The following is a 17755-nucleotide window of genomic DNA, read 5'->3' on the forward strand; positions in this document are numbered from 1 at the left end:
ATCAAATAGCCTCCAAAATCCGTTTGGAAAAAATGTAAACTTAAAATTCTCATTTTGGTTTATCTATTTCATTTTTGCTTAATAAATTTTAATTACAACCAGGGTTAGTTTTAATTCAATGAATAGATTGTTTCAACTACGTTGATAGATCAGTCGATTGATTTCCGCTTGCATTAGGTTTTGATTTAACATAAATTGGCATTCCCATAAATGTTGGTACTTGTGTTTGCGTTGTTCCTGCACCTGTGCCACTATTACCGCTTCTTATACCGGTACTCGTCGAAGGACCAGTGTAACTTGTCATACTTGGTGTGCGTTTATAAACAAAAATATCTTTATTTTCACGTTGATAAAAAAACGAACCACTACCTGGTGGATCTGGTAACACATTTGTACGATACCAAAACCTGTATGTAAAATACCAAGTCAAAATAGCTAAAATACCACTTAATACTTTTTCAATCATTCTATGATAATATAACATAGTCACAACTAGCATCACATCCCACAATAGTTGCAGTGCAGATATTCCAATGAACAAGGTACGTATGGCTGGTGTTAAACGTTCGTACAAAAACTTTAAATTTCTTATCTGTTCCGAGCTAAGATTACGCAAAGGATTCGTACTTGAGTGCTCAGAAATGCTACGATCGTGTAACTCATTTCTTATATGCTCTTTAATTGATTCCCAACGCAATATTGGACGTGCCTCTTCAATAAGTACAAGACTAGAGTGTATTAATATAAAAGCGTGACCAGATATATCAAAACCGTGCCATAAGTGTCCATCCTTAAGACAACTGGATTTGGTATGAAAACCTACAATTTAAAAAATATGAATTCTATATTTACCCATAGTAAGTGTTTAAATTACCTTTAACTGTGCATTTGCCATAAGCAGTTTCAATTATATTGAACATCTTTGTCCAGAAGAACCAGAAAAATGTTGCTATTAATATGCGAGGCAAATGATGTTTTAAAAACTGTTTGCCATCACCACAACACAAAGTGTAAGAAGTCATAAATATAAAAGGTATGCTGAGTAGCAATGTCCATCCCCAGCCAATTTTCACAAAATATACATTGAATAAATTATCCGAACGTGCGAAGTAAGTCTTTGGAAATGGCACAAAATCACCAATTAACGAAACAACAAAAAGGCTACCTAAGTATAATGCTACTTTTAAATTTATGTCGAAGAAAATTGTTTTCTTGCATGCATGCATCACCATCATGACAAAGATTTCTCGCACACTTGTTGGTGGTGCTGTAGGTCTTGTCCCCTTTGCTTCAGCACGTGTTATATCAGGCCCACCAGGGCGAAAATTGGACGAACTTGGTCCAGTTGGGCGTAAAGGTCGCCTTCTTGTAGCCATTTTTTGGTTATATGATTTTATTTAATTTGTCAATAGTGAAAGTTGAGTACCTTATTTGTGTCAAAGTTCACCTCGAATAATTTTATAGAGTAATTTACACAATACTGTGTTATATTAGCATTACATTGATAATATAATTAAATTTCATTTTAAACACTTTTTAAATTTATAGTGCACACCTGCTATTAGAACTCATTTTTGTAAATTATTAAACCAAAATTTATTTCAATCTGTTGCAAATTTAGTACAAGTGTATTTTGATCTTATTGGACTGTCATCGCATCAGTTGAATCGTGGTGCTGCCAGTTGCCAAAAAAAGTCAACATATAAATAAACACGTCAAAAATAATACGTTAAAAAAATTTTTTAATAGTTTCATTTACAAGTTTTGCAATGGAATATTAAAAAATAATAATAGTGAGCATGCTACGTTATTACATACATTATATGAGCATAATAACACATAATTGTTAAAACTTGTGCCATACTAAATATAATAAATGGCTTTATATTAGGTGTTTTCGGTGGCCATCAAGTATGGCAAAAAAAAAAGTTGTGGCCTATACTGGCCGAAAAGTATGCAAAACAATAACACTATTTTCTCTACCTCGGTCAGTATGGTACACTCGCCAAATAAGCAATAAATAAGCGAACTATTGTGAACCTTCATTGGAAATTCCAACGAATATTGCAATCATATGTCAAAAATCATATGTAAACAAAAATTCAAACAAAATACAAAAATTTCATAAATTTGAAAATTGGTAAACAAGAAAAAATTTCAATTTTTATTGTGAAATTTCCAGATTTTTACCATTCCTTTTAATTTCGTATTCATTTTAATTTTAATTTATATTAATTATTTATTTTTATACAAAATGTAATTTGCATGCATTATGTGCACATATGCAATTTTTGCTATTTATCAAAACATAACACTTGACAGATTACAACAGTGATGTCAATGTCTTGCTTAGGGAATATAGGTTAGCATACATTTTTTGTCACACTTGCGAGCCACCGAAAACGCCTAGAATTATATAGTGTCATGGTCTTTTCAAATTTGAAATTATTGTTGTTTTCAATGTAAGTTAAGTAGACATACGCCTATCTTTTTATAAAAAAAATAATATATAAATTTAACTCAATTAAATTTAAGCTATGTTTATTGTTTCATGATAAATATGTTAAAATCAATATAAAATAATGTGGCAACGTTGCGAAAAACACAAATAAAAACTAAAACGAACAGAGAAAACGTAGAGTATATAAAAATTGTACGATTTAAAATATTAGCTGATTAATAAAATTGTGTTGTAAATAATATTTAGTATTTAAGCACTGCTAAATAAATTAAATTTTGGAGTTCGAATTTTATTATTTAGATTTAAAAATTAGGAAAGAATATTTTTTTGTAAGTCAAATTGAAAAAAAATTTATTGAAAAAAATTATTGATATTTACATTGGTCTTTTGTTTGTTATTTTATTTTCATATATATTTTTATGTAAATATGACTGTTCAAAATCAGACGTAATTGCTTGCGAAAACTTTTACCATAAATTGTTCAAGTGTTAACAAATGAACAAATGACACCATTTAAAAAATTTGATAAGAAATGTTAGTTGCAATAAAAGAAATACGCAAAACACTGCGCAGACAGCAATTACATTGGTTGTTAGTGAACTTTTTTACCGTAATATTTTCAGTGTATAATTTTATTGAATTTTGATAAAAGTTAGGGTGGTATATACTATACTAGTTAGGTATAAGCAATTTGTCATTTAGAAGATAATATTTATTTTTAAATCGGAAGTGGTTATAAAAAAATATGTGAAGGAAAACCTAAGTTGTGAATGGCTTAACAGTGACGTCATTTTTGCAGAGCGTTTGTGTAACTTGAAAAGAATTTTGTTTTTGTATTTCTCGGTAGACTCAAATTATGTATGATTATCATAATAGTGTAAAAGTTGTATTGATTTGTATTGTTTGATTCTCTTTAAATAATTGAAATATTAAAAGTCGTATAATTAATATTCTATTTTACTTTAAGACGTAATCTACGGTAAAGGGTTACAACCTTCGCCATACGAGGTGACTTAGTATCAACTGCATCATGGATAATACACGACGTTATAACACGAGTCGTCTTCCAGGTAAAAAACTAGATTTTTTAATAATTATTAATTAAAAAATTAACATTGCATGATAAAATATTGTACTTTCCTAATATTCTGTTCATAGTATTTAATGTTGATTAGTTTAAAAGTAATTTCTATATATACATATGTTTTATTATCACAATAATGAGATGTTTTTTCAATAAGTTGATAGTTTGATGTATAAATTTTGCTCAATACCACCTGCTGATGTATTTGATATAAAATATTTCTTTAAAAATATATTTTTAGTTTCTGTTTTATAATATATTTAATTGTCGTACTCAATGAATTAGTTTATCTTATTGTTTTTGTTTTTTTTAAATTAGAATTTATAAAATTTAATTTTAGTTAAAATAACTAAAAATTGTTTTAAATACTATAGATTGTTTTGAGAACCAATAGTCCTCAATTGGTTAAAAAATAAACAACCACGTCCTCAAAGTTTCGAGGATTATGACATTAAGAAGGACTTTTAAACGACCAAATGAGAATTTAATCTTCCATTTTAACTAACTACCTGACTACCTCGTTTGATATTAATTTTTCGTTTAATATATTTGCTAAACTAAATTCCTATAAATTATTATGTTATGTTATTATCTAGTTATTATTGATTTCAATACTATTTTACTGATATAATTTTTTAACTTATACAGTGAAAGCTCTGTAAACTGACGCTCTTCTCATAAACAGATTACTCTGTTTATCGGTCAATGTTGTTAGTCCTCAGTGTTTTTTTATTTTAAAGTACGGAATTCCTGGTTTAGTCGGTGTCTGCTTAAGAGAGTTTTCACTGTAATTGTTTTGGCATGTAATTTGAATTTAGTATTATTAGATGCTTCATTAATAACAACCTAATTGATTATAATTTAATACAATCAATATTATTTATAGTTATGTATAGTATTTTTATATTTAATTAATATTAAATAACAATTTTTATACATAAAATACTCTTCACTAATATATTTGCAAACAATTTTATTCAATTTTTGACTCAATCAAATTATTAATCACCAAAATATTATTTCTTGCCGCTTTAAGGCGCATAAATTATTGCAAGATTAGTATGTAAATAAATTCTTTTTAATTTTTTATGGGAATAATGCTTTTATTTTTTAAATAGGACCTGCAATAAATGCAGTTGTAGAAAATTCAGAAGAACCACAGCCAAGTCTATCTGATTTACATGATTTTGAGCCTAAATTAGAATTTGATGATACTGAGCTGTTATCGCCTACACCGCTGCAAAGTGAGTAGTCAAGAGCATTGTTTTCGCATTTAATATATTATAGTTATTTATATAATACAAATAAAACTATATCTCTTGTTCCTTAGAAGATGTAATGGTTGGTGATTTTGTTCTAACCGATGGTAAGTTCAATAATTTTTATTTGTATTTTAAATAATAAGAAATCATATTTTATTTGTAGATCCAGAAATTACACCAGAGGAGATTGTAAATCCCTTAGAAGATGATTTTGACCAACTAAGAGAGGTAAATAAATCAATAATTTACAACTAATTTATTTATAATGATTTATATATGTACAGCAATCAGAGAATTTTACTGCACCAAAAAATAAATGTGATTTTCTTGGTACAGACAAACAAGGTAGACATATATTTGGTATTTATGCCTCACGTTTTCCAGAAAAATCACAAATGGAAAGATTCATACGGTATATAATCTTAACATTTATTGTCTTATTATAATAAACATATAATTTTTTTCTTCATTCTAGTGATGTTATAAAAGAAATTGAACCATTTGTAGAGAATGATTATATTCTCGTGTATTTTCATCAAGGCTTAAAGGAAGATAACAAGCCATCCGCACAATTTCTCTGGAATTCATATAAAGAACTCGATAGAAATTTTCGCAAAAATCTTAAAAATTTATATGTTGTGCATCCAACTTGGTTTATACGTGTCATTTGGAATTTTTTCAGTCCATTCATTAGTGAAAAGTTTCGTAAAAAGCTTGTATATATATCTAGTTTAGACGAATTGAGACAAGCTTTGGGTTTATGTAAACTAAAATTACCTGATAATATTTGTGACATTGACGACAAGCTTAATTCAAATCGTAAATACACAAGTCACGGCACTAGCACACATTCCAGCACATCAAACAAGCAAATGGCAAAGACAGCACAATTTGGTGTAACATTAAAATTTATTGTAACAAATAGTCCTTGCTTAAATTCTATACCACCAATTGTACGAAAATGCGTTGATTCATTGTCAATGACAGGTATGATAGATACTGAGGGAATATTCCGACGCTCCGGTAACCATGCAGAAATAATTGCTCTAAAAGATCGTGTTAATCGTGGTGAAGATGTTGATTTAAAAGACGTCAACGTACATGTCATTGCAGGATTGTTAAAAAGTTTTTTACGTGATCTATCCGAGCCATTACTTACATTTGAACTATATGATGACATAACCAATTTTTTGGGTAAATATTATAATTTAATTAACTGTCTACATATTTACATATGTGAGAAGTATTTTCGTATATCATTCCATATAAATGAATTTAATAGTAAATGTATGTGATATTTCTTTACTTATATTTTGCAGTAAAGTAGACACATCTTCAATAGTTTAGTTTTTAATATTATACAATTGCCTTACCAAATAATTTATTAAATAGAGTCTGTGTGATCTGGAATATATATATAGGCTCAAACTATTATTTTAAAATCATAACAATTTGCTAATATAAAAATACGAGAATATGTATATATAAGTTGCGCTAAAAGAAATATATATATATTCTGATGATGGTATGTTCGATTTGTGGTATCAAATGTATTATTCTGACTTTAATCATTACGGCTATTTATAGATAATTTGGTTATCTTTACCTTTATTAGATTATACTCATTGATTAGTACTAAAGTATATGATAAATACTTCTGCTTGTACTCTACTCAAGTAATTGTTTACACTCTTGTTACGCTGATTGATTAACTCTGGCACTTTTTAACGCAAATACTTATTAGCCATCTGTGTGGTGAGTATGAGTAACGTATGAGGCAAGTACTTATACGCACTTATACTTGCTTTTTATGAGTATACTCTTAGTATTGAAATTATGACGCTTTGCAGTTATCTGAACCAAACCAATTAATTGTACGCAACTTCTCAAAATCTTGTGTATCTTTGCGAGTATCTTGGGTTGTTTTTGTTTTATCTATAAATAACATTGAAACACAAAACAATATACTAAAATCATTTCTTTAAATTTCATTACATTAGATATCGCTATTATCAAGGGCCATGTACAAAATCTGCCATCTTGCAGAAGTTTGATATTAGCTGTAAGAAATATATTATAATTACCTACTATCTACAGTTTCTACTTTTTGCCTCATACTCAAATTCAATATCAACAGTTAATTTTTGAAGTTTACTGTGTAATTCTATTTCTTATATATGAGATTAATAGAGTGAGTGGTTCAATAAAATGGCTAACACCAATTTTAAACCACATATAATTTACTAACAATAGTAAGAGCAGAAACCATGTTTAAATTTTAATGTAAAATATATAGTATCCAAAATTTTAGTTAACTTTTCTATTATAAAATATTGCAAATAAAATAAGAATAATATTTTTAAAATTCATTTCAGAATGGCCGAAAGAAGAACGTTCACGTAATGTAACACAATTAATTAGGGAAAAACTACCTGAAGAAAACTATGAGCTTTTCAAATATTTAGTAGAATTCTTAGTTCGGGTAAATATGCTTTTAAAATAAATATATGAAAAAATTAATTATATTCTCATATTTAAAGGTGATGGAATGTGAAGATCTAAATAAAATGACCTCATCTAACTTAGCTATAGTATTTGGACCAAATTTTCTGTGGTCAGGGAAAAATAGTACATCATTAGAGGAAATAACGCCAATAAATGCTTTTATTGATTTTGTGCTACAAAATCATAAAGACATTTATCTTATCGATGTAAATCAACGTCCAACGCCTATCGGTTAAATATATATTAAATACAATTTATGAAATACATAAAATTACGCTGAGAACTCATTTGATATGTAGTTTTGTAGTTTTTTAATAATGAGATTGTTTAAAATACTTAAAAATAAAATATGCATTGTAATGCTATTTTACATGTTTATATATATATATATACACTTATATGTTTGATAAATTATTGTAGAATTTTTATAAACAACATGTCCACATGTCCACATGTTTATATGATTTTATATGATTAATAATAGCCAAAGAAATTACCATTCGATTTCTAAGCATAGATCGCTTTATATTCTATTGTTCAGCAGATCAATTTTACACAGACAAACGCTTAATATCTTATACCCTTTGTAAATTAAGTACAGTCGTAATTAAATATTTGTCCATACATATGTAATTAAACATTTTTACACAAAGCAATTAAATTTATAAGCAACGGAAAAACTAGAATAAAAAATAGTAAAATTAGAAAATATTTATGCACTTCTCTAAACTCAGTCACAAATGCTAATTATGCAGCTTTTATGTAGTATTTAAATAATTCTTGGATATTTGTAAATAATAGATACAATCAATCATTTAAAGCCTGGTTTAATTAAAATAGTTTTTCGTTTTTATATAATCATAGTGAATTTCAATCTACAGTCAACAAACGAAAAAACTTGTTTTATGAAATAAGTATAGTCCGACATTTTACCTAGTTTAAATAAATATTAACGTGTGGAAATATTTGATTGGTAACACAATTAAATTACCTAAATAATACCATGTAAAGTTATGAACTTTGTAAAAAATTATGTAATATATATGAGTAACTTTTAGATAATAATTTTTAAAGGTTGAAAATAAAAAAAAAACTAATACAACATTAAATAACTTTTACTTGACTTTAATGTATTTACTAATATTATATGCAGTCATGCAAAGACAACCATATTCTATAGGTTGGTAGAGTTCGCATATAAAATTGTTCATTTAAAAGGAATTATGAATTGATTAAGTAAAGTAGTTCTTATCAGTTCAATATTAAAGATCAAAAATTGAGAAATTTATATTTTAATTTAACCTATTAGGCTCTTCCAAAAGGACGTTATTATGTTTATTTTATTATGAAAACAATGGTCTGATTTCAGCTTTTTACAGTAAACACTTTTCTATTTTAAACAAAAACGAAATGAACTATATAGGTATTCTTTAATTAAATCACTGAAGATAATAAACCAATTGAATCGCGCCCTCGTCCCTCTTAACCCAAACAATGCTGTTCTTCTCAATTTTCATTCAAATAATTTCATCCTTACTAATATATTCATATTACAACGTAGATTTCCATGGTTTTAACAAGAACAACTACAACCATCAATCTCCAAAAACGTGCTGCTAAATCGTCTATGGTATTATGTTGTAGAATAAAAAAATTTAATAATTGCATACAACGATCTCATGCCATTTATATCACATCCAGTTATTATTTCTGCTTAAGTAAGTTTTGGTGCACAAAGCTGCCAGTCCAACTTGAGCGAAACTAACAATTTTACAAGCGTTAAAAGAAAGATATTTATTTTGTCAGACAACCAAGTAGTGCAACTTGTCCCTCCCAACTGGTTCATAAGAATAATACTAAAAATTACAAAAACAATATATATATAGGCTTTTCCGAGGCATTAAACCCGTTTTTATTACAATTGAAATAAATTAGACAATCATCTTATTATTATTACATTCTGTCTAATGTATACAAAAATTATTTTAAAAACCTTAATTATTAATTAATTATATTTATAAATGTATATTTTTTAATTTGCGATTTAGGTCATTGAATTTTAGAATTTTACGTACAAAGAAATCGCCATATCGATGTGATACTTTAGTGTCCGCAATGTGAATCATGTCATCATCAATATAAAAGTCCAACTGAAAAAAGTTAATACGTTCAATTAATAACTGCATTATTACATATATGTATATATAATCATTATATATATAGAAATCTATGAATTCCTTAATAGCTAATACCTCTTATATATTAATTATAATATATATAATTTACTATAATTTTAACTAATAAAACAAAAATAAATTTGATATTAATTATAATATACAAAACAAAATTAAAAAAAAACTAAGTAAAAACCGAAATGAAATAATAGAATAAAAGTAAATAAAATAAAAAAAACTAATAAAACCGAAATGAATAAAGAATAAAGTAAAACAAAATAAAAAAAACTAAGTAAAAACCGAAATGAAATAATAGAATAAAAGTAAATAAAATTAAAAAGAAATTTAAATTAATAAAGATAAAAATAATTAATGGAACAACTTGCTTGAATTTATATTAAAGGAACTTATATTCATTATCTGCAAATGTGTTGATTATTTTAAAATTGCACCGATCAAATATATATAATTCTAATGTAATGAGAACATTTGATCGGAAAAAACACGGAATTAACTCATCCTATCAATATATTCTATAGAGTATATATCTGAGGTCAAAACATATATAACCTGCAAAGGAATATTTGGTAGACACGATTTTAGACAAGGATTTCCTTTAATACTGCCCAAGCTATGGAGATGTGGGGGAGAAATCGTGAAGTATTTCTTATATAGCGGCGTAGCTTTAATCGTAAACAAAGCGAAATTTTTAGCCCATTACTCGTATTTCTTAAGCTCTCTCATAAAAGTATCCAGCGTTAAGATACTATCTGCGCTTTATTAGAGTCTTGAATTGTTTCCATTATAAATTAACTTCTAAGGTACGATTAGTATTGGTATCACAAATATTAAAGATAGTTTCTAATATCAATTAGTCATTTATACTGACACCACAGTAACGTAATCTAATATATTTGATAGTTACAATCAAATCTGAATCGTTTAATTTTATTAGAAATATTTAAACTGAAAATAATATTGTTGACTTCAAGAATTTTTAATACAAGAACAGTTATTTTTAACAATCTGTGTGGTTTGTATTTTTTACTAGAAGTGAATCAATAAAAAAATATGTGAATAAAATATTAATATGTAAGGTTGATTTCATTTTAACTTGTTGCCTTTAAATATAATTATAAAATTGGTTAGTTTATATTGTAGCTATCAAAATATAATTAATTTAGAGTAGTTGTGAGTTCACTTTTTAAAATGTTTCTGTTTATTTTTGAATTGTTCTCTATATAAATAGAGGACTTAAACCTGTCTGGAAGTCATTTTGATGTTCCTGGCTTTCTTCAGCATACTATATATTCCAACATTTACCGATAACGAAAATTTAAAAGAAATAATCAATCCAATGTCTTTATATGTATATATGCATTCGTCGTCTTTGCAGTTTACCTGATATACTACATTGGATTCTTTATATAGGCTTGAAGCTGTTGTTGCTTTTGTGAAAATAGTTTTTAGCACTCTTACCGTTTTGAGTGCAAATGTTTTGATACTCAAAACGGTAAGAGTGCTAAAAACTATTTTCACAAAAGCAACAACAACATCAAGCCCATATAAAGAATCCAATGTAGTATATCAGGTAAACTGCAAAGACGACGATTGCATATATACATATAAAGACATTGGAACAACATAACGGACAGTAGGCACAAGAATAAAGGAACATCAGTACGACATCAAGACAGGTAAAAAAAAGTAACTGCATTAGCACAACACATGGCAACCTTAGAGAGCATATCTATACAAAAAAATATAGATAAAACCATAAATATGAAAGAGGATAGTTACAGCAACAGCTACCTGTGACTAGTACAATATTGATTGTATATTTTTTATTGTATATTATTTATATATTGTATAGTATTTAATTTATTGTTTGTAAATCGATTTATATATTTCCAAAAGCAGTTGTAATAATACCCTGAGAAAGAATTCATGAGGAATTATATGAAAATAAAAACTAATATAATTAATAATAATTATTCATAATTATTTAATCCATAAAATGTCTGTATGTAATATTGAAAATTTGTAACGCTTATCAATGAAACTCAGACGCACATGTCCCCGTTAAAATATTTACTTTAATTGAAGAAGTAAACATAATTTTTAGCATCTCCTATTTCATAGCTTTTTAAATATTTGTACAGACATATGATGAACATGTAAAGACTACATAAACCGTCTAAGTACTTGAACCACTAATTGCTATATAATACTGTAAATCATATTTTTTGTACTTATAAATAAATGAAAAACAACAAATAAAATAAATGTATAAGAATAGCTAATGAAATAAATATATAAAAACTAATAAAATAAATTAAAATCAAAAAAGATATATAAATAAAAATAATTAAAACCATACAATAATAGAAAAACGTACAAATTTTTTAATTATATTTAATAACTTACCTCAGAACCAGACTTGAAGGTACCTTCCAAACCACTAGAACCTTTGGTCCATACCAAATTCCTCATTTTATGTTTGAAGCAAAGTAGACGAATCAACAATTTTGATACATCATCATCACCTGCATTTGGATCAATAAAGGAAGCTAATTTAACCAGTGGTAGGGTAGTATACAACTTTAAGTATGAACGTGTTGTTGGTAGATCTTTTTGTTGACGGACTTCATCCATGAATACCATTAATTGGTGTTCCATCGGATCTTTAACATAATCTTCCATTGGTGCATCTGCAGCAGGAGGGCAGGGGCTAACAAACCGTGGACATGCAAAAACGAAAAACGATTTGAAAACCTCCAAATCGCCACATTGCATTTTATACATAGCATCATGATAGTTTTTCTCACGTAAAACTTGTTGAATAGATTCATCAATACATTGTGGATGAACAACTAAGCATATAGCCAATAAATGATACATTTGTTCAGCTTGTTTATTTATCTGATCGTTTTGATATGAACGTGTGCTATACAATTGTTTTGTGCGTTGTATATAGAGTAATATATCGGAGAAAGTACGAATAGCATCAGCATAACGACGCATCATCATATATGCGAAACCAACATAATACGATGTTGAAATCTGACAAGCAGGTATATGCGAATATTGCGATTTTTTGTGTATTTCGATAGGTTCCAAAACTTTAATTGCTTGATAATAATCGCCCAAAAGGGAATGTACACGAAGCAAACCAACTAATGAGAAATATCCCAACATTTTGTAAAATGAAAGTTCACCAAATTCTCCAGCAACAGTTTGTGGATCATTTCCTTGTGATAAAGCTACAAGTTGTTTCTTAATATTAGAAATGTCAACCAGCGAATGCAGCACATTTAAGATGCAAAGTATACTCCATACATTGCTATGATTTACGCACAATTGCTGAATTTCCTCTTGAGTTTTATCAGTTAAACGTGCTCTAAAATTTAAATATTTTGAATATAGTTAATCAAAATTGAACCATTTGTTACGATTACAATTTCGCAGGCACCGTGATTTTTAACCAAGTTACACCTACAAATGGTGTAGTAAAAAATTTGCCCAAACTAGCACATTTTACTAAAATCTATCAACAAATCATGGTGCTTAGGAAATAGTAATCGCGCTAAAATATTTATATATACCTGTATTGAGCAAAATTTTGGAATTGGTAAACAAATTCATCTACTAACTCCCATAACCAAATATCGGGCAATTCCAAGAGCACTGGACTTTGCGACGATATAATCAAATTGAAAAAGTCACAATAGTTGAAAAACGAATTGATACGCTGTTCCAGTTTTGGTCCACCTGGTATACGGGCATGAATATGACGATAGTACAACTCTTTATAAAGTATTAAAAATACTTTATCGTTTTCAACAACAGCAGCTACTTCTTGCTCATCAGGCCAAGCAGACTTATCAAAGTGATGATCACTGATTTGTGGAAATGTATTTTCATACATATTCTGAATATCAAAGAGTACACCTTCCTTAATGGCTTGACAGAAGTTCATCAAAAAGTACTTGACATTTTCCGGCATGCGACTAGCGTAATAGTTACGCTCGTACTCCATGTCCAATTGAGGATCACCAGTATGACCATATTCATTGTAATAGTCCTTTAATAATTATATTTTTATAAATAATATTTGTTGTTGATTAGTAAATTCATTCATAATTTGGAATGGAACATACAAAGTTTGGTTATGTATTTGGTATATGTTTATATGAAATGCTAGTTATAATAATTAGCAATTAACAAATATGTGGCTACTTACAATGTTTTCGTAATCTTCAGCACTATACATTTTTATAATATAATTAGAATTTGCGGTTAAATTTATATTTCTTGCAACAATTGATAGAAACACGCCAACAAACTTTCCGAATCAACGACTAAAAGAAAAAGAAATTTAAGGAATGAAAAAGTAAACGTCAAATCAAAATGAATGAACAAAAGAAAAATCCTGCACTATCGACTTTTCGTTAAAAATATTTAGATATTGTCAAAATTGACAGCTCACATTGGTTGTCAACGGGGATTTAGCTTGCATAAGAAATTTTCTGAAATTAATAAAAGTATAAAACTTTAATAATGGTTAGTTGGAGTAGCCTTGTGCGGCCGGCAGTAGCTTTGTCCAATTGCAGGAATATATTGCAAAATCCGATATGCAAAAATGGTTAGTATATAGTGAAGTAATTTATTAAAAAAGTACTAATTACGCAATTAACAACAGAATATTTGTTACTTATATATTTATTTATTACACATATAGATTTACTTACAAATATATTTATTTTAGCACTTCAAATACGATTGCGTCAAATGAGTGGTGATCATGGTCATCAAATGCCTATAACACCATCCCGTTTCCAATGGCACAAATTTAAGGATTTATTACATTTCTACGTTATGCTTGGATTAATACCAATTGTTGCAATTACTTTGTATGCCAATATATTTGTTGGACCCGCTCAATTGACGGAAATTCCACCAGACTATGAACCTAAATATTGGGAATATCATAGAGTATAACTTAAATATAGTAATATATAATATAGTATTATAACTTTTATTAAATTTTAGCACCCAATTTCACGTTTCATAGCACGCTATATTCATACCTCACCACAACAAGAATATGAGAAGGCTTTGCATCATTTATATGAGGAAAATGAGAAAGCGCAATTGAGGTGATTATAATTAAGAGATTTTCTTAATATTTCTATATAATTCTATAGTTTTTGTTATTACTAATTAAAATTAACATTTTTTTACATATATTCTGAAACTACTTATCTGCAAAAAGCTTCCAATTTGTTTTAAAACATAGTCGAGTCACATAAAACCGAAAAATAATTGATAATTCTATATCAATACTATATCTATACCAATCTATATATTAAGCTTATTAATTATTAATTTATGAAATTAAATATTAATTTCACACTTGTCCACTTTGCAGTTTTAAAATGCAAAGGTTCACACGAAAATTACTACTTAAATTATCAGGGGTACTTATGTATGTGGTTTTTTACTCCAATACTGGTATTGATTATATATATTTATTGACAGAAATCAGTTTTCCCATTGTATAAAAAAATACAAACTGGATATATAGTAACCAATTTTAAACCATTGTTTACTTATCAGAGAAGAGGTAGGGAAGAGTGACTAAAATGCTACTCTAAATCATAAAGAATTGTCATTATTAAAATATATGGTAAATAATTCGCAATTAACGAAAATTAAAACTAGTAAAATAAAAATAGGATTTAGGAAATAGGAAATTAGTTAATCAGCGTTACTTAGCTTTTTCTAAGTATTTCCAAAACTTAATGTAAAATTTTATTTTAAAAAAACTATCGGTTTTAAATAAATATTTTTCACTTTGAGCATTAAACCGAAGTAAATGTTACAATTGAACATTTTAAACAAATACCAAACAGTCACACTCTCACAAAATATTAATGAAATATTATTATTGAACTAAAATACAATTATTAACTTATTAATGTATCTATCGATAGGATATTTTTAGATAAAAATATTTTAAAATGAAGTTACTAAAATTAATTTTACATATGCTCTTGTAACTTAGATTGAAATATTTAAGTTCTCTTAAAATCTTTTTAATTCTGGTTCTAGTTAAACTCAGAACGATGTGTGATTATCATAGATCTTCCATTCATGTTACATTTATCAATCTGTGACTGTGTATCATGAATATGTAGGCGTATTCATGATTCATGATACCTATTTAAACGGAATATCAGTGAACCATAATTAAAACTAAAAAAATGTGTTTTCGAAACCATATTTGCAACAGGATTGTCAATAGGTTTCGACCTACATCTTTAGAGATAAAAGACGACTTTCACTTGCAACGCGATAAGTCCTTGTGTCCAGTTACTGTCTGGATACAACAACATGCAATTATTTATAATGTATAAACATCTGTATTTGTTATGTATATCCTAACTTCAATACTGTATCCAACGACGTCAGTTATATGTATATTTTTCAAATACACATAAGAGAATTGCAATAAGTACTCAACACTCTCCTCGAATCATTAGCCGTGTTTCATTTATACGCTTTCTGACTCTATTTTTCGTATACTCAACTCCACCTGATTCATTAATAAATTGAAGAACTTATAATGGTTTATAATAACTTATACTCTTACAATCATTAACACTTACATTCGACACAAAAACGATGTAAGTGATTTATGAATCATTCATGAGTATTACGCCACAGTCGGCAAAAATTTCTACGAATGCTGATAAAATCGGTAATCATTTCTTTTTGATGCGTGCACTAATTGATTTATACCGGTCGTGTATATGCTATGACTCATGAGTCATCTTCTATGTATGCTTATCTACTTAAAAAATTGTACGCATTCTTGTGAAGATGATTTACTACTACCGGCACTCGTTAACGGAAACACTTATGAATAATTTCTGTAACGAATGTGAATGCGTATAAGTAGCGTATGAGTAAAACATTTATACGCACTTATACTTGTTTATTAAGAGTGTACTCTGAGTGTTTAAATTTTATTCATTGCAGTTCACTGATATACATACAAACTTGAGTTTGTATGTATGTTCATTGATTTATGGTTCCATCCTATTAAGATGGTGAACTTGATCAATGTAAAATGTACTCCCGTACTCTATCGCTCTTCATTCCTTTCCTTCATGTATGTTTCAAAATCTTTTATGTGCTTTCTTAGTACAACAAAATACTTGTATTATTTTATTTTATTTTAATTATTTTTCCTGCTATTTAAGTTTTTTCTTGTTATTATTATAACAAGAACAGCTATGTTTACCATTATAGATAAGTGGTTTTTGGGTATATATCATCTTTAATTAATTTTTAAAAAGGATAAATACTATTTTACATTAATCATATTCTTTTAGACTTCTCGAGCAGCAAATCAAAGATAAAATGGCGGAACTTCATGACTACCAATCTTATTACTATCGTCCAATCACTGCAAAATATCACAGGATTTCTAAAGAGGCTGCAGATGCTTTAACGGCTATACGTGAGGGCTAATTGTATCTTATTTTTCACACTTATGCGCTTATCTTGCAAATTGTGTAAAAATTTTATCAATAAATTTGTTAAATAAAAACAAAAACGTAGTTCAAAAAAGATCTTTAATGTAATAAGCTGCAAATAAACAAAACAAAAACAAGTAATTTAATATAAATGATTTTAGCTTTTTATTGATTTATCCCCACGCTTGGTTTTTACAATAGTACAATACCAATTTTCCATTTGTGCCATGGCATTCGTATAGATTTTTAACGATTTGGTCTGGAGCTGGAGCGAATGTTTGATTGACGTAGAGAAACTGTAATATGGTAATATGTTGAATCACCGTTATGAAAAATTGATATATGCAAGGAAATATGACTTACAATTTGTTCAGAGGCATCTAGTTTTAAATATTGATGTATAAATTTCTGTATCCAACTCACAGTTTTATTTGGATCAACAGTCCATTTTCTCTTTTTAATGATTGGAACATTTCCAGTTGCATTTAATAAAATGCATACTAAAATAATTTGTTTATAATTTACCTAATAGAGATAAAGAGTATACAAACTTTTTGAATTGTCTTTTTCAGTATTGGAAGTATCGTCTGCATCCGCCATTGTTAAAATCAAAGTTTAGAACTATATATCAGTTTAATAACAATAATAATAATATATTAACACTTCTTAAGATAAACAATTTCCTAAGCGTTACCAGCTGATGATGTGAAAATTTAACGAAACTA

General features: G+C 27.7%; 5 protein-coding genes across 11 annotated transcripts; 2 read left to right on the forward strand and 3 right to left on the reverse strand.

Moving 5' to 3' along the window:
- Nucleotides 1-46: 46 nt before the first annotated feature.
- LOC119668159 (fat storage-inducing transmembrane protein) lies at nucleotides 47-1716 on the reverse strand. Its single transcript, XM_038077585.1, has 2 exons — nucleotides 875-1716; nucleotides 47-819 (listed from the first exon to the last, which is right to left on the reverse strand). Exons 1-2 carry the CDS (start codon nucleotides 1374-1376, stop codon nucleotides 137-139), a joined length of 1185 nt encoding a protein of 394 aa, XP_037933513.1. The 5' UTR covers nucleotides 1377-1716; the 3' UTR covers nucleotides 47-136.
- A 919-nt stretch (nucleotides 1717-2635) lies between these two features.
- LOC119668623 (rho GTPase-activating protein 68F) lies at nucleotides 2636-8404 on the forward strand. 7 transcript variants are annotated; one of them, XM_038078197.1, is made up of 9 exons: nucleotides 2636-2653; nucleotides 3429-3531; nucleotides 4664-4789; nucleotides 4876-4911; nucleotides 4971-5035; nucleotides 5092-5219; nucleotides 5283-6001; nucleotides 7183-7289; nucleotides 7348-8404. In XM_038078197.1, the coding sequence occupies exons 2-9, from the start codon at nucleotides 3492-3494 to the stop codon at nucleotides 7546-7548; spliced, it is 1422 nt and encodes a 473-aa protein (XP_037934125.1). In that variant the 5' UTR covers nucleotides 2636-2653; nucleotides 3429-3491; the 3' UTR covers nucleotides 7549-8404. The 7 variants fall into 7 exon arrangements, with proteins under 7 accessions (XP_037934125.1, XP_037934121.1, XP_037934120.1 ...); XM_038078193.1 differs by lacking the exon at nucleotides 2636-2653 and adding an exon at nucleotides 2751-2790; XM_038078192.1 differs by lacking the exon at nucleotides 2636-2653 and adding an exon at nucleotides 2853-3052.
- Nucleotides 8405-9191: 787 nt separating this feature from the next.
- On the reverse strand, nucleotides 9192-13876 carry LOC119673316 (eukaryotic translation initiation factor 3 subunit L). Its single transcript, XM_038084579.1, has 4 exons — nucleotides 13730-13876; nucleotides 13092-13570; nucleotides 11914-12886; nucleotides 9192-9462 (listed from the first exon to the last, which is right to left on the reverse strand). The coding sequence occupies exons 1-4, from the start codon at nucleotides 13757-13759 to the stop codon at nucleotides 9328-9330; spliced, it is 1617 nt and encodes a 538-aa protein (XP_037940507.1). The 5' UTR covers nucleotides 13760-13876; the 3' UTR covers nucleotides 9192-9327.
- Nucleotides 13877-13958: 82 nt separating this feature from the next.
- Nucleotides 13959-17114, forward strand: LOC119673317 (NADH dehydrogenase [ubiquinone] 1 beta subcomplex subunit 5, mitochondrial). Its single transcript, XM_038084581.1, has 4 exons — nucleotides 13959-14131; nucleotides 14255-14481; nucleotides 14539-14645; nucleotides 16887-17114. Exons 1-4 carry the CDS (start codon nucleotides 14047-14049, stop codon nucleotides 17023-17025), a joined length of 558 nt encoding a protein of 185 aa, XP_037940509.1. The 5' UTR covers nucleotides 13959-14046; the 3' UTR covers nucleotides 17026-17114.
- On the reverse strand, nucleotides 17113-17722 carry LOC119673318 (autophagy protein 12-like). The gene is made up of 3 exons (XM_038084582.1): nucleotides 17582-17722; nucleotides 17394-17530; nucleotides 17113-17326 (listed from the first exon to the last, which is right to left on the reverse strand). The coding sequence occupies exons 1-3, from the start codon at nucleotides 17628-17630 to the stop codon at nucleotides 17204-17206; spliced, it is 309 nt and encodes a 102-aa protein (XP_037940510.1). The 5' UTR covers nucleotides 17631-17722; the 3' UTR covers nucleotides 17113-17203.
- Nucleotides 17723-17755: the final 33 nt, after the last annotated feature.

The sequence above is a fragment of the Teleopsis dalmanni genome, chromosome 1 (genome assembly GCF_002237135.1).
Source record: "Teleopsis dalmanni isolate 2A chromosome 1, ASM223713v2, whole genome shotgun sequence".
Lineage (NCBI taxonomy): Eukaryota > Metazoa > Arthropoda > Insecta > Diptera > Diopsidae > Teleopsis > Teleopsis dalmanni.

Coding starts and splice junctions, on each gene's coding strand:
- LOC119668159 (XM_038077585.1), bottom strand. CDS start 1,376: ATGGCTACAAGAAGGCGACCTTTACGCCCAACTGGACCAAGTTCGTCC. Junction 820..874: donor TGGCAAATGCACAGTTAAAG/GTAATTTAAACA, acceptor TTTAAATTGTAG/GTTTTCATACCAAATCCAGT.
- LOC119668623 (XM_038078197.1), top strand. CDS start 3,492: ATGGATAATACACGACGTTATAACACGAGTCGTCTTCCAG. Junction 4,790..4,875: donor ATCGCCTACACCGCTGCAAA/GTGAGTAGTCAA, acceptor CTTGTTCCTTAG/AAGATGTAATGGTTGGTGAT. Junction 6,002..7,182: donor TGACATAACCAATTTTTTGG/GTAAATATTATA, acceptor AATTCATTTCAG/AATGGCCGAAAGAAGAACGT.
- LOC119673316 (XM_038084579.1), bottom strand. CDS start 13,759: ATGTATAGTGCTGAAGATTACGAAAACATT. Junction 12,887..13,091: donor CAAAATTTTGCTCAATACAG/GTATATATAAAT, acceptor TTTAAATTTTAG/AGCACGTTTAACTGATAAAA. Junction 9,463..11,913: donor CCTTCAAGTCTGGTTCTGAG/GTAAGTTATTAA, acceptor AACTTTTTTCAG/TTGGACTTTTATATTGATGA.
- LOC119673317 (XM_038084581.1), top strand. CDS start 14,047: ATGGTTAGTTGGAGTAGCCTTGTGCGGCCGGCAGTAGCTTTGTCCAAT. Junction 14,482..14,538: donor AATATTGGGAATATCATAGA/GTATAACTTAAA, acceptor ATTAAATTTTAG/CACCCAATTTCACGTTTCAT. Junction 14,646..16,886: donor AATGAGAAAGCGCAATTGAG/GTGATTATAATT, acceptor ATATTCTTTTAG/ACTTCTCGAGCAGCAAATCA.
- LOC119673318 (XM_038084582.1), bottom strand. CDS start 17,630: ATGGCGGATGCAGACGATACTTCCAATACTGAAAAAGACAATTCAAAA. Junction 17,531..17,581: donor TGAAAAAGACAATTCAAAAA/GTTTGTATACTC, acceptor AAATTATTTTAG/TATGCATTTTATTAAATGCA. Junction 17,327..17,393: donor TAGATGCCTCTGAACAAATT/GTAAGTCATATT, acceptor ACCATATTACAG/TTTCTCTACGTCAATCAAAC.